The sequence below is a fragment of the Trichomycterus rosablanca genome, chromosome 25 (genome assembly GCF_030014385.1).
Source record: "Trichomycterus rosablanca isolate fTriRos1 chromosome 25, fTriRos1.hap1, whole genome shotgun sequence".
NCBI classification, from domain to species: domain Eukaryota; kingdom Metazoa; phylum Chordata; class Actinopteri; order Siluriformes; family Trichomycteridae; genus Trichomycterus; species Trichomycterus rosablanca.
Window position 1 is genome coordinate 9,233,870 of NC_086012.1, and position 24,884 is coordinate 9,258,753.

A 24,884-nucleotide genomic window follows, 5' to 3' on the forward strand; every position below is an offset into this window, starting at 1 on the left:
ACAGTAAATCTACACTGCTATACAAGCTGTACACTGACTACTCTAAGTTATATCCAAGTTTTGTGTTGTCCCATGAAAAGATATAATGAAATATTTGCAGAAATGTGAGGGGTGTACTCACTTTTGTGATACACTGTATATACACACATAAATACATACTTACACATAAATTTTTACACACATAGATACATACATACATAAATACATACTTACACAAATAAATTTTTACACACATATAGATACATACATACATAAATACATACACTTACACATATACATTTTTACGCATGTCGATACATACATAAATACATACACTTACACATATACATTTTTACACACATATACGTAGATACATACATACATAAATACATACACTTACACATACATTTTTACACACATATAGATACATACATACATACATAAATACATACACTTATACATTTTTACACACAAATAGATACATACAGTGTATCACAAAAGTGAGTACACCCCTCACATTTCTGCAGATATTTAAGTATATCTTTTCATGGGACAACACTGACAAAATGACACTTTGACACAATGAAAAGTAGACTGTGTGCAGCTTATATAACAGTGTAAATTTATTCGTCCCTCAAAATAACTCAATATACAGCCATTAATGTCTAAACCACCGGCAACAAAAGTGAGTACACCCCTTAGTGAAAGTTCCTGAAGTGTCAATATTTTGTGTGGCCACCATTATTTCCCAGAACTGCCTTAACTCTCCTGGGCATGGAGTTTACCAGAGCTTCACAGGTTGCCACTGGAATGCTTTTCCACTCCTCCATGACGACATCACGGAGCTGGCGGATATTCGAGACTTTGCGCTCCTCCACCTTCCGCTTGAGGATGCCCCAAAGATGTTCTATTGGGTTTAGGTCTGGAGACATGCTTGGCCAGTCCATCACCTTTACCCTCAGCCTCTTCAATAAAGCAGTAGTCGTCTTAGAGGTGTGTTTGGGGTCATTATCATGCTGGAACACTGCCCTGCGACCCAGTTTCCGGAGGGAGGGGATCATGCTCTGCTTCAGTATTTCACAGTACATATTGGAGTTCATGTGTCCCTCAATGAAATGTAACTCCCCAACACCTGCTGCACTCATGCAGCCCCAGACCATGGCATTCCCACCACCATGCTTGACTGTAGGCATGACACACTTATCTTTGTACTCCTCACCTGATTGCCGCCACACATGCTTGAGACCATCTGAACCAAACAAATTAATCTTGGTCTCATCAGACCATAGGACATGGTTCCAGTAATCCATGTCCTTTGTTGACATGTCTTCAGCAAACTATTTGCGGGCTTTCTTGTGTAGAGACTTCAGAAGAGGCTTCCTTCTGGGGTGACAGCCATGCAGACCAATTTGATGTAGTGTGCGGCGTATGGTCTGAGCACTGACAGGCTGACCCCCCACCTTTTCAATCTCTGCAGCAATGCTGACAGCACTCCTGCGCCTATCTTTCAAAGACAGCAGTTGGATGTGACGCTGAGCACGTGCACTCAGCTTCTGTGGACGACCAACGCGAGGTCTGTTCTGAGTGGACCCTGCTCTTTTAAAACGCTGGATGATCTTGGCCACTGTGCTGCAGCTCAGTTTCAGGGTGTTGGCAATCTTCTTGTAGCCTTGGCCATCTTCATGTAGCGCAACAATTCGTCTTTTAAGATCCTCAGAGAGTTCTTTGCCATGAGGTGCCATGTTGGAACTTTCAGTGACCAGTATGAGAGAGTGTGAGAGCTGTACTACTAAATTGAACACACCTGCTCCCTATGCACACCTGAGACCTAGTAACACTAACAAATCACATGACATTTTGGATGGAAAATGACAAGCAGTGCTCAATTTGGACATTTAGGGGTGTAGTCTCTTAGGGGTGTACTCACTTTTGTTGCCAGTGGTTTAGACATTAATGGCTGTATATTGAGTTATTTTGAGGGAAGAATAAATTTACACTGTTATATAAGCTGCACACAGACTACTTTTCATTGTGTCAAAGTGTCATTTTGTCAGTGTTGTCCCATGAAAAGATATACTTAAATATCTGCAGAAATGTGAGGGGTGTACTCACTTTTGTGATACACTGTACATATGTACATACATAAATACATATACTTACACATACAATCATACATACACATATACACATGTACATACACACACACATACGCATCTACATATACTGGTGCTGGTCATAAAATTAGAATATCATGAAAAAGTTGATTTATTTCAGTAATTCCATTCAAAAAGTGAAACTTGTATATTATATTCATTCATTACACACAGACTGATATATGTCAAATGTTTATTTCTTTTAATGTTGATGATTATAACTGACAACTAATGAAAACCCCAAATTCAGTATCTCAGAAAATTAGAATATTACTTAAGACCAATACAAAAAAAGGATTTTTAGAAATGTTGGCCAACTGAAAAGTATGAACATGAAAAGTATGAGCATGTACAGCACTCAATACTTAGTTGGGGCTCCTTTTGCCTGGATTACTGCAGCAATGCGGCGTGGCATGGAGTCCATCAGTCTGTGGCACTGCTCAGGTGTTTTGAGAACCCAGGTTGCTCTGATAGTGGCCTTCAGCTCTTCTGAATTGTTGGGTCTGGCGTATCGCATCTTCCTCTTCACAATACCCCATAGATTTTCTATGGGGTTAAGGTCAGGCGAGTTTGCTGGCTAATTAAGAACAGGGATACCATGGTCCTTAAACCAGGTACTGGTAGCTTTGGCACTGTGTGCAGGTGCCAAGTCCTGTTGGAAAATGAAATCTGCATCTCCATAAAGTTGGTCAGCAGCAGGAAGCATGAAGTGCTCTAAAACTTCCTGGTAGACGGCTGCGTTGACCTTGGACCTCAGAAAACACAGTGGACCAACACCAGCAGATGACATGGCACTCCAAACCATCACTGACTGTGGAAACTTTACACTGGACCTCAAGCAACATGGATTCTGTGCCTCTCCTCTCTTCCTCCAGACTCTGGGACCTTGATTTCCAAAGGTAATGCAAAATTTACTTTCATCAGAGAACACAACTTTGGACCACTCAGCAGTCCTTTTTGTCTTTAGCCCAGGCGAGACGCTTCTGACGCTGTCTCTTGTTCAAGAGTGGCTTGACACAAGGAATGCGACAGCTGAAACCCATGTCTTGCATACGTCTGTGCGTGGTGGTTCTTGAAGCACTGACTCCAGCTGCAGTCCACTCTTTGTGAATCTCCCCCACATTTTTGAATGGGTTTTGTTTCACAATCCTCTCCAGGGTGCGGTTATCCCTATTGCTTGTACACTTTTTTCTACCACATCTTTTCCTTCCCTTCGCCTCTCTATAAATGTGCTTGGACACAGAGCTCTGTGAACAGCCAGCCTCTTTAGCAATGACCTTTTGTGTCTTGTTCTCCTTGTGCAAGGTGTCAATGGTCGTCTTTTGGACAACTGTCAAGTCAGCAGTCTTCCCCATGATTGTGTAGCCTACAGAACTAGACTGAGAGACCATTTAAAGGCCTTTGCAGGTGTTTTGAGTTAATTAGCTGATTAGAGTGTGGCACCAGGTGTCTTCATTATTGTACCTTGTCACAATATTCTAATTTTCTGAGATACTGAATTTGGGGTTTTCATTAGTTCAGTCAGTTATAATCATCAACATTAAAAGAAATAAACATTTGAAATATATCAGTCTGTGTGTAATGAATGAATATAATATACAAGTTTCACTTTTTGAATGGAATTACTGAAATAAATAAACTTTTTCATGATATTCTAATTTTATGACCAGCACCAGTATATACACACATACATACACACCTACATGCATTACAGACATACATACACACTTACATACAGTACATATACACATACATACATACACACACATACAGTATATACAGTGTATCACAAAAGTGAGTACACCCCTCACATTTCTGCAAATATTTTATTATATCTTTTCATGGGACGACACTATAGACATGAAACTTGGATATAACTTAGAGTAGTCAGTGTACAACTTGTATAGCAGTGTAGATTTACTGTCTTCTGAAAATAACTCAACACACAGCCATTAATGTCTAAATAGCTGGCAACATAAGTGAGTACACCCCACAGTGAACATGTCCAAATTGTGCCCAAAATGTCAATATTTTGTGTGACCACCATTATTATCACTGCCTTAACCCTCCTGGTCATGGAATTCACCAGAGCTGCACAGGTTGCTACTGGAATCCTCTTCCACTCCTCCATGATAACATCACGGAGCTGGTGGATGTTAGACACCTTGAACTCCTCCACCTTCCACTTGAGGATGCGCCACAGGTGCTCAATTGGGTTTAGTCCATTACCTTTACCTTCAGCTTCCTCAGCAAGGCAGTTGTCATCTTGGAGGTTGTGTTTGGGGTCGTTATCCTGTTGGAAAACTGCCATGAGGCCCAGTTTTCGAAGGGAGGGGATCATGCTCTGTTTCAGAATGTCACAGTACATGTTGGAATTAATGTTTCCCTCAATGAACTGCAGCTCCCCAGTGCCAGCAACACTCATGCAGCCCAAGACCATGATGCTACCACCACCATGCTTGACTGTAGGCAAGATACAGTTGTCTTGGTACTTCTCACCAGGGCGCCGCCACACATAATGGACACCATCTGAGCCAAACAAGTTTATCTTGGTCTCGTCAGACCACAGGGCATTCCAGTAATCCATGTTCTTGGACTGCTTGTCTTCAGCAAACTGTTTGCTGGCTTTCTTGTGCGTCAGCTTCCTTCTGGGATGACGACCATGCAGACCGAGTTGATGCAGTGTGCGGCGTATGGTCTGAGCCCTGACAGGCTGACCTCCCACGTCTTCAACCTCTGCAGCAATGCTGGCAGCACTCATGTGTCTATTTTTTAAAGCCAACCTCTGGATATGACGCCGAACACGTGGACTCAACCTCTTTGGTCGACCCTGGCGAAGCCTGTTCCGAGTGGAACCTGTCCTGGAAAACCGCTGTATGACCTTGGCCACCATGCTGTAGCTCAGTTTCAGGGTGTTAGCAATCTTCTTATAGCCCAGGCCATCTTTGTGGAGAGCAACAATTCTATTTCTCACATCCTCAGAGAGTTCTTTGCCATGAGGTGCCATGTTGAATATCCAGTGGCCAGTATGAGAGAATTGTACCCAAAACACCAAATTTAACAGCCCTGCTCCCCATTTACACCTGGGACCTTGACACATGACACCAGGGAGGGACAACGACACATTTGGGCACAATTTGGACATGTTCACTGTGGGGTGTACTCACTTATGTTGCCAGCTATTTAGACATTAATGGCTGTATGTTGAGTTATTTTCAGAAGACAGTAAATCTACACTGCTATACAAGCTGTACACTGACTACTCTAAGTTATATCCAAGTTTCATGTCTATAGTGTTGTCCCATGAAAAGATATAATGAAATATTTGAAGAAATGTTAGGGGTGTACTCACTTTTGTGATACACTGTACATAAATACACACATATTTTCATACATACACATACATTCAAACAATTTTTTATCTCAATTATATAATATACAATATCCTACTGCCAATTTAATTACACTTTTTTTGAAATGGCGAAACTTTTGTTCAGTTGTTAAAACCAACTACCTCTTTTGTTCTGAATATGGAATAATATTATTATAATTCTAAAACATTCTGAAATAGTATTTTTTTAGGGATGTAACGATGCACCACAAGACAGTTAAAAATCGGTGCACATGTGCCACAATTTGAATCGGTTATTCATTTAAGATGAATTGATATTCACTGTAAACAGCAGAGGGCACTGGCGCTATATTTGTTTTTTACACAAAAAGCGAAACCAGAATTGTTTTGCATAGTTTGCACCTTTTTCAGAAATAAAAGGGCATTCATTATTTAGATAAATAAAAGATAAGCACAAATACAGTATTTTATTTCATTTTATTTTATAGAGAAATCATAAAAAAAACTTCATAATTTCATAACTGTCATAATTTGTGTTCAATTTAATTTAGTTTAAAAAGTCGGGAAAAAATCATATTGTGAACCCAGTATCGGGAATCGTGGGTAGAGTTTATTGTTACATTCCTAGTATTTTTACATGATAACTAGTTAATTCAAACTTACTCCAGTACTACACGAAGCTATTTTGTCATGTCTTTTATTTTTTTATCAGTTGATTTCTGCACCCTCAACATTTCTGCAAAAATGTTGTGTTTATGTAGGTTAATATTTGCCTGTCTCTTTAGGGAAGTTATTGGGAGTGGGGGGTGTCACGGTCATACATTACTGACATATAAGTCAAGGTCACAAGAAAGCTAAAATTAGGTCGTTATCACTAGAAAACAATTTATTCATTTGTTAATTTAAGGCTGTTTAAAGCTTCGTGCTGTGACTCGTGAGGACAAAATGTCAAAACACTTTTTTAAAAGCAGTTATAAACTGTTCAGAACTTTCACAACATAACTTTCACAACTCTCCTGCTTCAAAAAAATAAAGTCAATTACTGTCCGACTGAAAAAAAATAATTGAAAGTTGATTTGCGTATAGCTGTAATATTTCTGCTTACTTCTGTTCTCTATCCCACATTTTTAGGCCTTTGTCATTTAGGTGGCAGAAGAAAGATGCAGAGCTCCCCCCGCAGGTAAGATCAGAGGGTGCGTACCTGCGCTTCGAGTCGCTCAACAAAACCGATGATGGGGTTTACCTGTGCCACGCAGACAATGGCATTGGAGAGAGAGAAGGATCATACACCCTGCGGGTTCAAGGTAACTCAGAACTTTGACAGACATCTTTGAACAATTCCATTTTCATTTATTGCTCTTTCTGTTTTCGACTTTACTTTTGTCCAATGTCTTAATTTACTTTTATCTTTCCTTTTTTTTTCTCTTTTCGTATGGCCTACGATTTACTCCACTTCTCCTTTTATTAGACCTGAAGGTTTTAGATCTCATGTTCACCGCTTCGTCTACCTCTGCCTCTGTGTTTACATCTGTCCAGCCCTCGCTTTCTCAATCTACATTTCCTTCTACTAGCACTGTAACTCCTTCAGATGAGTCGTCCACTTATTTATTTTCCAGTCTTCCTCAGTCCACCAGTTATTTTCCAGATTCTCAAACATCTCTTTCTTCTATGTCTCCTTCCAATTTTCCCTCAACCTCCATGTCAACATTTACCTCTGTCTCGTCTCTCTCTCCTTCCACCTCTTACTCATCTTCCGTCTCTGTTTCCACCTCTTCTTTTTCACCTAAACTCACCACCACTCTCTCCAACTCTCTCTTTCCTAACCTCTTGCCTCCCCTATCATCAGTTCGAACCTCTCCTCCATACACACCCACTCATCCCGTTCCTTCCATCGTTATGACTCCATCCACAGTTTCCTGGCTAAATGGAGTGTACCGTACAGGTAATTTTTGCAGCAACAAATGTGCACATACAGTATACTGATCTACATGAGTATGTTTAAACAGTTAATATTGAGCTATTTAGGTGCCCAGGTGCTGCAGCGAGATATTTTGCTCTTCGAGTTCAAATCTCGGCTCTGCTACTCTGTCAGCTGGGCCACTAGTCTCCTGGGTGGGAAAAAAATGACTTTTTGGGGGGTCTTCTGTTTTGTCTCTGATGCAGTTTAGGGACCCGGGTTAGTAGCCCGGGGCGCCTGTATATAAGTGGAGGAACGTGGAAATCAGTGCGTGACTCTCCATGGGCGAGGCTGGCCTCATGCTTGAATCCAGTGGACTGTGCTTATGTTGGAGGGAGCGTGTGGAGATGTAATTGGGGAAGATGCTGAAACATTTGAACCAATTGTCTACACTAAATTAAGAGAAGAAGGACGAAAATGCATAAATAAAACAGCTAATAATAATAATACTTTATGTGGAATAATATGGGATTTTTAACTATAAACTCCTTTTAAAGGGCATAGTTTATACCTTTTTTAAGTAAACAGCATGTATTCACATTTTTTGCTGCTACAGTATCATTATCTGGTTGAGCTGCCGACATGAGCAGTGGAGGAACACAACATAGTCTGGCTCCTCATATTCAGTACAGCTTAATGTGAGAATCCACTGCAGGCTAGAGTAAAGAAGCGACTGGCAACTTCACATTTGTTAGGTGCTAGCCTGTGGCTCTCCCTGGGTAGCTGCAATGTGGTACAAGCAAAAGAGAAATTTTAATGGGATACATAAAATTAATAATTTAGGGCGACATGGTGGCTCAGAAGATAGCACTGTTGCCTCACAGCAATAACATCCTTGGTTTGATTCCCAGGTAGAGCGGTTCAGGTCCTTTCTGTGTGAAGTTTGCATGGTTTCCCTGTGTCTGTGTGGGTTTCCTCTGGGAGCTTCGGTGTCCTCCCACAGTCCAAAGACATAGTCACATTGAGTAGTTTCTGAATTTTGCCCAGTTAATAACTCAAAGACATAGTCAGGTTGAGTAGTTCTTGCATTTCGCCCACTGTAAGCCTAAATAGGATAAGGCAGTTTGTTGTTAAGATGATAACTATACATTTTAAATAAACAGATTACATTATTTTTGCTGAATAAGGTGCTGGGGGGTTCCTTCTTTTATGGCAGCCTATTTGTCCAGGCTGATTTAAAGCTTGCTTATGTTTCATGTCACCCACCTGAAAGTGTTTCAGCATCTTTCAGACTAATTTCCTCTAAGCATTAAAGGTTGGGTTGTCTCTTTGACCTTGGCAACAGGCTACTGTACTTTTTCATGCGGTAGCTTGGTGGTTAAGGTGCTACACTTGTAATCAAAAGGTTGCCGGTTTAAGTCCCACCACTGCCAAGTTGCAACTGGTAGACCCCTACACAGGACCCTTAACCCTCAGTTTGTATTCAATCATAATTGTAAGTCACTTTGGGTAAAAGTGTCTGCTAAATGCTAAAAATGTAAATATGGGAACAGAGAACTCACCAGCTGTGGTCAATTATAATCAATAACCAGAGAGTAGGAGGTCCATTTTTATACTAACAGAAAATGATGTAAAATGGGTTTTTATTATTAAAATCCCAAGACTGCCATGATATACAGTACATGATTCCTATACAGTCAAACCGGAAAGTCTGCACATCCTTTTCACCTTCTCAATGACTAAGTGAAAGCAGGTTTTTAGACATTTGTGCTAATTCATTTATGTACATAATTTATTTATGTACATAAGTGTGCATACCCTTTTATATGACACCCAAAAGTGAGCTGAGGTGCATTTTGTTTTCTCTGATACTGCTTGAGATGTTTCTACAATTTAATTGGAGCCCACCTGTGGTAAATTCAATTGACTGGACATGATTGGGGATTGCCAACACCTGCCTATATAAGGTCCCACAGTTGACAGTGCATATCAGAGCAAACTCCAAGCCATGGGGTCAAAGAAATTATCTGCAGACCTCAGAAACAGGATTGTGTCAAGACAGATCTGGAGAAGGGTACAGAAAAATTGCTACAGCTTTACAGGTCCCAAAGAGCAGAAGATGAAGTTTGGAACCACCAAAAATCTTCCTAGACCTGGCCGCCTGGGCAAACTGAGCGATCAGGGAAGACTGGCCTTGGCCAGAGCTCCAGTGTATCCTTGTGGAGATGGGAGAACCTGTCAGACGACCATCCAGGCAGCACTCCACAAATCACGCCTTTATGGTAGACTGGCCAGATGTATGCCACTCCTTAGTAAAAGGCACATGACAGCCCGCTTGGAGTTTGCCAAAAGGCACCTAGAGGACTCTCAAACCATGAGAAACAAAATTCTCTGGTCTGATGAAACCAAAATTTAACTTTTTGGCCTGAATACCAAGCGTCACGTCTGGAGGAAACCAGGCACCGCTCATCACCTGGCTAATTCCATCCCTACAGTGAAGCATGGTGGTGGCAGCATCATGATGTGGGGAGCGACTAGTCCTGATAGAGGGAAAGATGCAGCTAAGTACACCGAGATCCTTAAAGACAACCTGCTCAAGAGCGCTCTTGCAAGGATATGCCAAGAGGAATGGGCAAAATGTCCAGAAACAAGTGTGCCAAGCTCGTAGCTTCTTTCCCTAGATGCCTTAAAGCTGTAATTGCTGCCAAAGGTACATCAACCAAGTATTCGGCTAAGGGTATGTAAAGATATGTAACCCCTAAATAAACCATTTTTGTTAGTAAAATAAAATTGCATATTTTCTAAACCCTGTTTTCACTTCGTAATTATTGGTGATTGTGTGTAGATGTTTGAGGCAAAGAAAGAACTCAATCTATTATAGAATGTAATAAAACGTGGAGAAGGTAAAAGGGGTGTGCAGACTTTCCGGCTTGACTGTAAGTGTATGTAAACTGTGTGTGTGTTTCATTGTATAACAACAAAACAGAGATTATTTTCATGCCCAGGTTGGAGGATTGCTTTGAATGTGACCACCTAGCGCTGCACCTGCTCCTCTATTCAGCAATATTACAGGATTTTCCACAGCTCAACTCGCTACAAAAGCCAGATTATACGGGTACACAATCGAGCATAACACCTAGTATCTACCGCTTAAGGAAAGCTTAACAAAGCTTTGTCACAGACAGAGCAAAGTTTGTTCTGATTATTTTATTATTTAGCTGCCAATCCTTCCATATTGCTTGTAATAGAGGATCAGCACAGATGCCTAGAATAAGACGTTTTTCAATACAAACACATTCAACTGCTTTTTTCTGTCTTCTGGTCTCTCACTCATGCGGCATCGATCTGTCAATCCATCCATCTATTCTTCCATCCATCTCAATGCGAAGCTGAAGGTATTGTCTTTAATCATCCTTCTATTTGTCTCACATCCATTTTTCATTGTTTTTATGTTCTCTCCTGCTATCATTTATATTGTGTAATAGCTTTGTTGTCTTTTAATTTTAACTTTTACTTTTTTGGGTGTGTTCTAATAAAAAAAGTAGGGCTGGCTCTACAGTATTGGAATACTTTATACTTTTTTATGTCAGATACCGATACTGCAAATTGAGCATCTGTCGATACCGATACCAGTCCGATACCATCATTTCTCCTCTCAAACAACTAAGCAGTAAAACACATGTATCAATGCACCATGGTTAAACTGGCTATCTAAATAAGTCAAGTCAAGTCAAGTCAACTTTATTTATATAGCGCTTTTTACAATATACATTGTCTCAAAGCAACTTTACAAAATCCAGGACCAACAGATACAAAAACCCCTGTTGAGCAAGCCGAGGGCGACTGTGGCAAGGAAAAACTCCCTGAAAATTACAGGAAGAAACCTTGAGAGGAACCAGACTCAACAGGGCCCATCCTTCTTGGGTGGTCTGGAGGATACTTTAAATAAATACACGATTTACACAAATCATACAAACACAGAATTGAATGATCTAAAAGTCATACAGTGGTAATAAATAGATAAATAAACAATTAAATAATAATAGAGTTGTTATCCGCTCTAGTCTTCAATAAAGTCTGTAGTGATTTCTTGTCGTTGCAATTACTCCAGACCCGTCACATCTGACAGGAGCAGCATCGTTGTCCCGGCAGTCTCGACTTTAATCCTTAACCTCGGCGGGTAAACAGGTTTCCATCAGAATGCCCTCGGGGTAAAACAACAGAGAATGTAGTTAATAATGTACAATGCTAGTTGACAAACAGTTTTACAGAGAGTTTTAGACTCCGGCAGCCCTAATTATTACAGCATAACTAAAAGGGAGAGCGAGCAGGTAACAAGGTCATGAAGGCTTTCACAGGACATCAGCGCCCACCTCTCCTACCCAAACCAGAGTGATTGGACAAGAGAGGCAGAACGACAGCGACCCAACATCCCTGATCACCACAAGTTTCTATGACCAAGAACCCCCAAGCTCTGCGCCTTTGTCTATACTAATCAAAAGCCTGAGAAAATAAATATGTTTTCAGTTTAGACTTAAACATTGAGACTGTGTCCGAATACCGAACAGAGGCAGGAAGATTATTCCAGAGTTGTGGAGCTTTGTAAGAAAATGCTCTTCCACCAGCTTTGGTCTTTTTAATTTTAGGAACTATAAGTAACCCTGCATCTTGTGAACGAAGTGGACGTGCTGGGTTGTAGTAATTAATAAGCTCACTCAGATACTGTGGAGCCAGACCATGTAGCGCTTTATAGGTTAGTAAAAGTATTTTGTAATCAATGCGAAATTTAACTGGCAGCCAGTGTAGAGATGATAGAACAGGAGTGATATGATCAAATTTTTTAGTTCTAGTTAGCACTCGAGCTGCTGCATTTTGAACTAACTGGAGTTTGTTTAAGGATCTACCAGAGCATCCAGTTAGAAGAGCATTACAATAATCTAACCGAGAAGTTATAAACGCATGGATCAGTTTTTCGGCGTCATTAACAGATAGTATATTTCTTATTTTAGAGATATTACGCAAATGATAGAAAGCAACTCTAGTAATATTATTAATGTGTGTATCAAAGGAGAGATCTGAATCTATTGTGACACCTAAGTTTTTTACATCTGGGCTGGGAGTAACAGAGAACGTGTTTAAGTTTAGCACCAGGTTAGACAACTTGTCTCTTGCAGCTTTAGAGCCAACAAGTAAAACCTCAGTTTTATCTGAATTAAGTAAAAGAAAATTACACGACATCCAGTTTTTTATGTCGTTTACACAATCTTCTATCTTACTGATTGTGTCAGTATCATTTGGTTTGGCTGATATATACAGCTGTGTGTCATCTGCATAGCAGTGAAAGTTTATGCCATGTTTATGAATAATTTCACCTAGTGGAAGCATATAGAGTGTAAATAATAGCGGTCCAAGTACCGACCCCTGTGGAACACCACACTTTACTTTTGTAGTTTCTGAGCATTTATTATTTACATAAACGAATTGAGAGCGGTCAGTCAAATATGATTGAAACCAAGAGAGTGCGAGTCCTTTAACACCTACTGTATTTTCTAGCCTCTCCAGTAAAATGTTATGATCGACCGTATCAAACGCTGCGCTAAGATCTAATAGAACAAGAAAAGAGACACATCCATTATCAGAAGACATTAACAACTCGTTAACTACTCTAATTAATGCGGTTTCGGTACTATGGTTGGGTCTAAATCCTGATTGAAATTTTTCATGAATACAATTTTCATTCAAATAAGAACATAGCTGTTTGGAAACGACTTTTTCTAATATCTTTGAGACAAAAGGAAGGTTTGAAATTGGCCTATAATTAGATAAAACATGTGGATCAAGATTAGGTTTTTTAATCAGGGGTTTAATAACAGCACTTTTAAACAATTTAGGTACATACCCAAGGCTAAGGGATGCATTGATTAATGTAAGCAGGGGCTCTACAATAGCTGGGAGTAAATCTTTAAGTAAACGAGTTGGAACAGGATCGAGTATACACGATGATGACTTCGATGATTTAATCAACACAGTTAGTTCATTTTGGGAGATTGGATTAAAGGAATTTAGTTGGATTAACTCGTTACTATTATCACCAATGCTGCTCGGAGTGAGTCCATACTTAACATTGGCAAGTGACACACTCTGACTCTGAAGTCGTATTTTTTCTATCTTGTCATTAAAGAATTTTAAAAAATCATCACTGGTACAGTCGGGCGGTATATTAGATTCAGTTTCATTGACGTTTTTAGTTAATTTGGACACTGTCTCAAAAAGGAATCTAGGATTGTTTTTATTTTTCTCTATTAGGGATGAATAATATAAAGATTTAGCTTTTATAAGTGCATGTTTATACTCAGTTAGAGCATCTTTCCAAGCAATCTTATACACCTCCAGTGTAGTGTGACGCCACTTACGTTCTAATTTCCGTGCTGCTTGTTTAAGTGCGCATGTGTGGTCATTGTACCAAGGAGCAAGTTTTTTCTCCCTAATCAGTTTAGTTTTGAGTGGGGCTACGTTATCTAAGGTTGTGCGCAGTACGGTCTCTAGGTTTTGAGTTGCCTGATCTAGTTCTTTAGGTTCTGATGCTGATATATTTGGTAATTCTGGTAGGCAGTTTATGAACGCTGCTGCAGTTGCAGATGTAATAGTGCGCTTACATTTAAAACGATTTGGTTGCTGTATATTATTGGACAGGGACACTTCATATATTAGTAGGGAGTGATCAGAGATTAAGTCATTCTGTGGTATAATTTCCAGGTTGTCTATGTTTATACCATAAGTAAGTATTAAATCTAAGGTATGTTTACAGCGGTGAGTGGGTCCTGTTACATTTTGGGTGATGCCTAAGGATTCTAAAATAGAATCAAACGCAATTTTGAGTGGATTACACTTATCCTCATAATGAATATTAAAGTCACCAACAATTAAAGCTTTCTTAGTTGATAAGACTAATTTAGAAAGAAAATCGGCAAATTCGTTAAGAAATTCTGAGTAAGGACCAGGGGGTCGATAAACAGTAACCAGTTTAAACATACTATTTTTATCAGATGAACATTTATTGGTTATGTCAGAGATAAGAACTTCAAACGAGTTTGTTATGGGAGATGATTTTACAGTAAGACCTATGTCTTTATCATAAATTGCGGCTATTCCTCCACCACGACCGCTAAGACGTGGCTTATGTTCATAACTGTAACCCGGAGGAGATGCTTCATTTAAACCTAGATACTCATCAGGTCTAGCCCAGGTCTCGGTTAAACACAGGGCACTAAGACAATTATCTGTAATTATTTCATTTACAATTACTGTTTTGCATGCAAGTGACCTGATGTTTAGAAGTCCTAACTTTAGTTTAACTTTACTAGGGTTTTCATGATGCTCATTTAGATTAATTTTAATTAAGTTATTATGACATACTTTTTGATTTTGTTTTGGCTTACACCTGCCACGGTAAACAGACACAGTCTCAATGGTTTGTGACCTAAGGATTCCGGGTGACGTCCGATGGCGACTCGCAGACAGTCGGTTAGGCCTGTTAGTCTGCTGCCTGGTCTTGGCTCTGGATAGTCATTTAACACTATCTGCCGCTACACTAACGCGGTGGTAAAGCCTGTCACCTATGCTGCAAGAAATGCGAGCAGCACCCTCCCACGTGGGGTGGACACCATCCCGCTTCAAAAGACCAGGCCTTCCCTCAAAGGTGGACCAGTTATCTACAAAATCGATGCAGTTTTCTGAGCACCATTTAGACATCCAGCGGTTCAGCGACAACAACCTGCTGTAGGTTTCGCCACTGGGTCGAATCGGTAAGGGGCCAGAGCACACTACTGCCTCAGACATCGACCTAGCTAACTCACACACCTCTTTAACATTACTCTTAGTAACCTCAGACTGCCGTAAACGAACATCATTAGTGCCGACGTGGATAACAATCTTCGAAAATCTACGATTAGCATTAGCCAGCACTTTCAGGTTTGCTCTGATGTCAGGCGCCCTGGCCCCCGGAATACAGGTGACTATGGTTGCTGGTGTCTCTATGGGGGTTGCAATACGCACGTGTCGGAGCTGAGAATCTCCTATAACCAGAGCACTTACATTAACAGGCTTCTCAGCGGGTGGCTCACTGAGTGGGGAAAACCTGTTGGACACGTGCAACTGAGATGGTCGGTGCTTTTCCCTACGACTATGTCGCCGAGACGTCACCCAGTCGCCCCGCTGTGAGGGCTCTAATGCCGGAGTCTGGGGTTCTGTACCTGAACTGCTGGCATTCGGGACTGCTACAGCTGAATCTAAGCCCTCACTAGTAGTAGTCTGTTCTAACGCCCGAATGCGCCCTTCTAACACTGAGATCTTCTCCGTTAGACTAACCACTAATCTACACTTATCACATGTAAAGTTATCACTAAACACGGAGAAGGAATAACTGAACATATTACACTCGGAACATGGATACAGCGCTCCTGCTGGGGCCATAACAACAAAGAAATATACTTAGCTTTACAAGATGAGTTGGAGATGATGTTTATGTTGGATTCACCGGCGCTTCTGCTGGTAGTCACAGAAGAACGGCTTTAATTCCGGATGAAACAGGCGATGATGAGCTGGAATACAAAAACCACCAACCAAACCAACACAAACGTGCTTCGTTCGGACAAAAGCGGCTGTAATTCTAAAGGAAAACGGTGTTTATGCGCTGGTGTACAAAACAAATAAACGCGCTTCCTACGAACAGAAACGGTTATAACTCCTCACAAAACAGAGGTGTTTTAAGAGCTGAAATACAGAACACAACCAAACACAAACGCGCTTCGTGCGGACCGAAAACGGTTTTAATTCTGGATAATTATGATGTTTATGCGCTGAAGTACAAAAACAAACAAAACCGGGCTTCGTTCGGATGCCGGTAGCAGAAGTTTCCTAGTTTCCAACACAGCACGAATTTACGTTAGTAAACACAAGCGCTTTTTTACGATAAACAAAATAAAACTAAATCAACAACACACGGAAGATTAACGTATAAATTATATGTTTAAAACATACGTATATAAAAAGTTATTTAGCTAAAGGCTACAAACAAACTACTAGGCTAGCGTCTCAGCGTGCGTACCACCGGAAGTGACGTGACGGAAATAACAATGCTCAGACTGTGAAACAAATATTCTAAAACAATAAATGCAGAACCTACAACATCACACGAATGCAAAACTGCTGTTTTTATTTTAACTTTTACACACAGAACATTTAGCAGCATTTTTGGCCATTTTTATTGAGTTTAAACAGTGTTTTTAGATGTGGCAGTAGTAGATGATTTTTTAAAATGCTAAAAGTTTAAGTAGATAATTTCTGAATGGCTGTTGCGGATGAGTTGTAGATCAGTGGCACATTTAAATTAGTGGCACATTTAATGATCAGTGGCACGTTAATGATGTCATCAAGATGCACCGAGTGAGCTGGCAATAAACGGCACTCTGTTGGAACGTATCTTCGTGTGTTATTTGCTTTAGACACAAACAATGGCTTTATTTATATTAAGTGTTATTTACATGAATTGTTATTTACATTAAGCAACAGTATCAGATCGGATACAATTTTCTCAGATTAAAAAATGTGGAAGATTTTAAGCTTTGACTGTATAAAAGGGCTGGACCTTGTCACGCAAGCTTAAAACTGTCATGGGCTACCCCTGCTGCTTGCATGACACCTTTGCTGGTCACAGTAGGAGGCGGGCAAATGCGTGGCATCTTTTTTTAATGCATTTTCTCCCCATTTTCCTCCCGATTTAGTGCAGTCAATTCCGCTGCTGAGGGATACCCGATTGCATACGAGGAGAGCATGTTGCTGCACAGGCCTCTTTTGACACATGCACAGCATTCTGCAAAGGCGTCTCTTCTGCCAGTCAGGGTCCTTATACACTGTATGAAGACGCACCCACACATAGTCTGGTCGTCCCGCCCTGCAGATATGGTAGCCAATTAGTATCTGCTGCAGGCACTGCCAATTATGCCCGCCAGATGGCGCCCATTTGACTGGTGGTGTGCTAGCAGAATATCCAGCTGCGCCACCTTGACACATGTGAAGCCACCAGCCACATATTTACCTAGCATTTTTTAAATGTTTTTAAAAGTAGTAAGTAAGTAAGTAACACATATAAGGACCATACTGTACCCTCTGCATTCCAGTGTTGCTTTCTTTTCCTCAGCCAGGTCAGTTGTGTCCATTAAGGACCTGATCAGGCTGGTAACCAGGTAAAAACAGGAGCAGGGACTTCTTTCTTGCATGACCACTTCTAAGCACATACTACTAAACAGTGGGTATTATTGCCATATTTTACCAGCTTCTAATTCATGACAGACTTTTGTTTTTGGTGGTTTTGATCCCATCTTTTAAGGTTGGAATATTGTGCAAAATTAACCCTTATTTAACTGCCAAATTATTGTAAACATTTTAGCTAATCAACTTAATTGTATTTTGTAAATATAAGCATACTTTGTATTTAATGCAACAACATATTTTTTCAAAAAGTGGAGAATAAAATAAGATGAAAATAAGAGCAAAAAGTTAATTTTTTCACTATCTACTGGACATAACATTGTAAAAAGATTCAGAAAAACTAAATAAATCATGGATTTAACAGGCCTGCCTGCAGTCCAGGTCTGTCTCCTATTGAAAATATATACCGACTAGGCATAACATCACTGACAGGTGAAGTGAATGAGCCAAGGCTCATTGATGCACGTGGGAAGAAAAGGCTGGCCCGCGTGGTCCGATCCAACAGACGAGCTACTCTAGCTCAAATTGCTGAAGAAGTTAATGCTGGTTCTGATAGAAAGGTCTCAGACTCCATGCCTTGACAGGTCAGGGCTGTTTTGGGCGCAAAAAGGGGACCAACACAATATTAGGAAGGTGGTCAAATTGTTATGCCTGATCGATGTATGGTGCATCATGAAGAGGTGACCACAGACTGTTGAGCAGCTGAAGTCTTGTATCAAACAGGAATGGAAACCTTTTCTCACTTTATCAGTTCCCAAACGAATAAGATGTGCAAGTAATAAGAAAAATAATGTAACAAATATTGCCTATATTGCTATACGCTAATTTTATTTTCTTTTTTAAAATTAACCAGATCCCATGGCGATGGCCTCTTCAGGAGGAGACCTTGCTGTCATTGGTGGAGTGGTGGCTGTCATTGTCTTCATCTTGCTTTGCCTCCTTATTGTTCTGGGCAGATACCTCATCAGTCACAAAGGTAAGTATACAGACACACACATACCACACATACACAACTCTATGTTTTAGTTTATTCTCTTAATTTAGGTCTATTTGTATATGTTGCACCAAAATGTGCATTGTTCACTGTTAATGATTTAAGCAATAGAACACGAGAGGGAGTGTGTTATCACACGACCTGAAGTGTTCTATTGCTTTTATACAACAGTTTTTACAAAATAAAGAAAGAAAATAAATCAAAGAAGCCCTGAATTTCATATTAAATATGCTTTAATATTGACAATACCTTCCGCCAAAAAGTAGTTCCACAACGAATATAAAGTTTAACACTACAAAGCAGACATCCCAAGTTGCAAAAACTCATTTCAGGGAGGTAAGAACAACAAGAAGAAAAAGGCAAGAATCTCCGAAGGAAAAAAAAGAAATAAAAAAGCTCTCACACACACACCAAAGGATATGGGTGATAACAGAACTCTTAGGAGCTGCTAACTGGGCTATTAAGCTAACTGTTCGCGTTACAAACACATTAAAGTTCCCTACATAGTGCACTAGATTGTGTATCAGATCGCGGATTTATGTTTCCTACACAGTACGCTAGATTGTATATCAGATAACGAATTTAAAACGAGATCGGGAAAAAAGTCTGTGTCGCCTGCGTGCGCGTTTGTGTGCATGAAACTTGTCGTTACTGGCAACGCATCAGCGGAGTATTACAGTTGTGGTGTGAAAAGGCCGTGCTGTTATCACGAATATCAGCACGGTTAGAACGCTTCTCAACCAATCAGACTGTAAGGTCGGAACTAACTGTAGTATAAAAAGTACTTATACCATGAGCACTAAAACACTCTTGTATCATGATAGATCCTGGCTTGTTGTTGTTGTTATTTGTCCAGAGGAGCAAGATGTCCATTAATTTCATTTTTTCAATAAACAATAAACAAGCCCAAACCCAAAGATTCATTAATGTTAATTAAACATAAATTAACTAATTAAATAAATTAAATTAATGTTAATTAAACATAAATGCTAATTCATGTTGGGTTCTGCTGTATTTGGACACATGACCATGAGTTTGTTGGACATCCAATTTCAAAAAAACAAGTGGTATTAAAATTGATTGACCTCTGTGTGGAATTTTAGTTATAACAACAGCTACTCTTCTAAGAAGGCTTCTCACAAGACTTATGCCTGTGGGAATTTTGTGACCATTAAGTCAATAGAGCATTTGTATAGTTGGCCACTGATGTTGGTCCAGTTCATTCCAAAGTTGTTTAGTGGGGCTGAGGTCAGGGCTCTGTACAGGCCACTGGAGTTTTTTTTTTTTCTAGAGTGAAGTTTTTCTTCACTACTTTATAGATTTTGCTATGTGCACAGGTGGGCAGTCATGCTTGAACAGGAACAGCCATTTTCAAAATTGTTGCTGCACAGTTGGAAGCATATAATTTCCTTTATGTCATTGATTTATTACACTGTATGCAATTGTTGTGGCTGAAACACCTAAATTCAATAATTAGAAGGGGTGTCCCAATATTGCTGTCCATATAGTGTATCTTAAATCATAAATAATCTAACCAAATATGTGTGAACACCGTCTAATAAGCTCAATGGACATTTTATTCTTAAAGACTGGGTATTAATATGTAATGTGTTGTGTTTGGTTGTTTCTTTGTAAGAATTTTTTATGGTTAAAGCTATTCCAAGCAATGTTTTGTTCCTTCTCGTATTACTGATACTAGTTCATGTGTGCCTGTTTATTTCTGCATTAGTATTAATTTTACAACCCCAAATCAGAGAAAGTTGGGACAGCATGGAAAATGCAAATGATAAAAAAACACACAGTTCTTACATTTACTTTGACTTTTATTTGATTGCAGACAGGATGGACCTGAAATATTTCATGTTTTGTCTGCTCAACTTCAATTCATTTATTAATTATTTATTTATTTTTTAATATTTGATTATTAATTCTTTCCTTCATTTCAGGCCTGCAACACATTCCAAAAAATGTTGGGACAGTAATGCATTTAACACTTTGTAATGTTGCCATTCCTTCTTCACCACACTTACAAGACAATTTAGTGTTGACCAAGTGATTTAGTGTTTCAGGTTTTATTTTGTCCCATTCTTCCTGCAAACACGTCTTAAGATGTGCAACAGTACGGGGTCGTCATTGTCACATTTTTCGTTTCAAAATTCTCCACACATTCTCTATTGGGGACAGGTCAGGACTGCAGGCAGGCCAGTCCAATACCCATACCCTCTTCTTCCGCAGCCATGCCTTTGTAATGTGTGCAGCATGTGGTTTTGCATTGTCTTGTTGAAAAATGCATGGACGTGCCTGGAAAAGATGACGTCTTGAAGGCAGAATATGTTGCTCTAAGATCTCAATGTACTTTTCTGCATTAATGCTACCATCACAGAAGTGTAAATGACCTTTGCCAAGGGCACTGACACAACCCCATACCATGACAGACCCTGGCTTTTGGACTTGTTGTTGATAACAGTCTGGATGGTCCTTTTCATCTTTGGTCTGGAGCACACAGCATCCATTTTTTCCAAAAAAGACCTGGAATGCTGATTCATCTGACCACAATACACGTTTCCACTGTGTGATGGTCCATCCTAGATGCCTCCAAGCCCAGAGAGGTCGACGCCGCTTCTGGACATGGATAACATAAGGCTTCTTTTTTGCACAGTAAAGTTTTAAGAGACATTTGTGCATGTACAGTGTATCACAAAAGTGAGTACACCCCTCACATTTCTGCAAATATTTCATTATATCTTTTCATGGGACAACACTATAGACATGAAATTTGGATATAACTTAGAGTAGTCAGTGTACAGCTTGTATAGCAGTGTAGATTTACTGTCTTCTGAAAATAACTCAACACACAGCCATTAATGTCTAAATAGCTGGCAACATAAGTGAGTACACCCCACAGTGAACATGTCCAAATTGTGCCCAAATGTGTCGTTGTCCCTCCCTGGTGTCATGTGTCAAGGTCCCAGGTGTAAATGGGGAGCAGGGCTGTTAAATTTGGTGTTTTGGGTACAATTCTCTCATACTGGCCACTGGATATTCAACATGGCACCTCATGGCAAAGAACTCTCTGAGGATGTGAGAAATAGAATTGTTGCTCTCCACAAAGATGGCCTGGGCTATAAGAAGATTGCTAACACCCTGAAACTGAGCTACAGCATGGTGGCCAAGGTCATACAGCGGTTTTCCAGGACAGGTTCCACTCGGAACAGGCTTCGCCAGGGTCGACCAAAGAAGTTGAGTCCACGTGTTCGGCGTCATATCCAGAGGTTGGCTTTAAAAAATAGACACATGAGTGCTGCCAGCATTGCTGCAGAGGTTGAAGACGTGGGAGGTCAGCCTGTCAGTGCTCAGACCATACGCCGCACACTGCATCAACTCGGTCTGCACGGTCATCATCCCAGAAGGAAGCTGACGCACAAGAAAGCCCGCAAACAGTTTGCTGAAGACAAGCAGTCCAAGAACATGGATTACTGGAATGCCCTGTGGTCTGACAAGACCAAGATAAACTTGTTTGGCTCAGATGGTGTCCAGCATGTGTGGCGGCGCCCTGGTGAGAAGTACCAAGACAACTGTATCTTGCCTACAGTCAAGCATGGTGGTGGTAGCATCATGGTCTTGGGCTGCATGAGTGTTGCTGGCACTGGGGAGCTGCGGTTCATTGAGGGAAACATGAATTCCAACATGTACTGTGACATTCTGAAACAGAGCATGATCCCCTCCCTTCGAAAACTGGGCCTCATGGCAGTTTTCCAACAGGATAACGACCCCAAACACAACCTCCAAGGTGACAACTGCCTTGCTGAGGAAGCTGAAGGTAAAGGTGATGGACTAAACCCAATTGAGCACCTGTGGCGCATCCTCAAGTGGAAGGTGGAGGAGTTCAAGGTGTCTAACATCCACCAGCTCCGTGATGTCATCATGGAGGAGTGGAAGAGGATTCCAGTAGCAACCTGTGCAGCTCTGGTGAATTCCATGCCCAGGAGGGTTAAGGCAGTGCTGGATAATAATGGTGGTCACACAAAATATTGACACTTTGGGCACAATTTGGACATGTTCACTGTGGGGTGTACTCACTTATGTTGCCAGCTATTTAGACATTAATGGCTGTGTGTTGAGTTATTTTTAGAAGACAGTAAATCTACACTGCTATACAAGTTGTACACTGACTACTCTAAGTTATATCCAAGTTTCATGTCTATAGTGTTGTCCCATGAAAAGATATAATAAAATATTTGCAGAAATGTGAGGGGTGTACTCACTTTTGTGATACACTGTAACTCCTTATTGTAGAGCATGACAAAGGTTTGCCAAAGTAATCCCTCACCCATGTGGTTATATCAGCTATTGTTGAGTGGCGGTTCTTGATGCAGTGCTGTCTGAGGGATCGAAGATCACAGGCGTTCAGCTTAAGTTTGCACCCTTGGCCTTTATGCATTGAAATTGATATTATGCACTGTAGAGGGAGAAATATGCAAATCCCTTTCCATCTTTCTTTAAGGTACATTGTTTTTAAACATTTCAATCATTTTCTCACGCATTTGTTAACAAACGAGATCCTCTGATCATCTTTGCTCATCATAAACTCTGCCTTGTCTGGATGCTGTTTTTTCACCTCATTACTAGCCCTAAACTGCCCACGTCCCAACTTTTTTTGGAGTGTGTTGCAGGCCTGAAATGCAGGAATGGAGGTATATTAATAAATAAAATGAATTTGAGCAGACAAAGTAAATGTAAGGAACATTGCATTTTTATTTTATTTGCATTTTCCAAAGATAAGGCAAATTAATGACTAACTTATAAGCTAATTAATGCTTTTTTCATACCAATTTTACTCATCTTTATAGACAAAACCAATAACTATAAAGCTGATTAGTCCAGACTAAACATAGACATGCCTCCTGACAATGTTATGTGACACACACACACACACAAACACACACTTATAAAACTTTCTTTTTTGTTTTAGGTACGTACCTGACCCACGAAGCAAAGGGTAACATCGATGCTCAAGATGCCGACACGGCCATCATCAACACAGAGGGCCTTGAGGACAAAAAGGAGTACTTCATCTAGATGTCCCTCCAACACATCATCCTTTCTTTCTTCCCTCGCTTCAGTTCCTTTCGGCCGAAGGAAATAAAAAACAAGTGGACGACTGAAGGAATGAAAAAACATGGAACTGATGAAAGCAGAAAATCTGATCAGTTTCAGTCTCTTTTGAAACCGGAAAGTTTTGCATTGACACCAGGGTTTTAAACATAATCACACACACACACACACATGCACACATTACATGCACACAGACAGCTTGCATACATCCTAACATATTCATGCCTGCCCTTATACATCACAGTTAAAAGGCAATATGATGGCTAAAACATTTAACCTAACACATGCAAAAAAAATCATATTCATATACAGGACATGGTGTGACGTACATCAAACACATGCGCCATTAAGACACAAACCTATATTCTTCAGATTCGTTCACCTTCCATTCATCTCACATGCACACATTAAAGGTATCGGAACGCCCAACATGGCAACCCCTTTCCTTTGCCTTATATAGCCTACAGCAACATATAAGACAGTCCTGAAACATACCAAACACATGGCAATACACACACAAATACACACACATACATGAACAGAGCCAGATATATACATAAACATATTCTACATACTCAATACAGTCATGCAAAACAGCTTGTGTGCTGTCACTCTATGGATCCCAAGTACAAATGTATAGAAATATAAATAGATGATTATATAGCATTGTTTTTACTTGGCTGAAAAGGTTTAGTGTGGTAAAAATATACTCTTGATCATGCTTTCTCTGTCATCTTCACTTCCCTGACTTCCACTTTCTCTTGCTGTCTGTGCATTTCTTCATCTCATTACAGTATTTACTCTAAAAGCCTGCCTGGTTTCCTCGCATACGTAAAAATGCATCGAGTTGAAAAAAAAAAGATATATGGGGTTTGAAAAAAATGCCATGAAAAACGTAAATACTGCAGATATTTGTTTACTTCCAGTTGAGTTTCTTGTGTAACTGTTGGTGCAGCAATTTTCTTTGTCAGCTGCCATCCCTTGGATTAGTATTGTCAGAACTATTATATACGGTCATTACTTGGTCATTTTACATTAACCTGGAACTTGCAAACCATGGCATCATAGCTTCCTGTTTTTGGATGACAGGTGACTGAGTAAAAGCAGGGTAAAACTGCATGTATG

General features: G+C 40.2%; 1 protein-coding gene across 1 annotated transcript in view; it reads left to right on the forward strand.

The window, feature by feature from the left end:
- The window catches only part of cadm3 (cell adhesion molecule 3), a 303,520-nt gene extending 278,981 nt beyond the window's left edge, over window positions 1-24,539 (forward strand). The window contains exons 8-10 of the mRNA XM_062987563.1: window positions 6,616-6,788; window positions 18,504-18,626; window positions 23,617-24,539. Coding sequence (XP_062843633.1) covers window positions 6,616-6,788; window positions 18,504-18,626; window positions 23,617-23,723 — 403 coding nt within the window. The 3' untranslated portion in view covers window positions 23,724-24,539. The remainder of the gene's footprint in view (window positions 1-6,615; window positions 6,789-18,503; window positions 18,627-23,616) is intronic.
- Window positions 24,540-24,884: the final 345 nt, after the last annotated feature.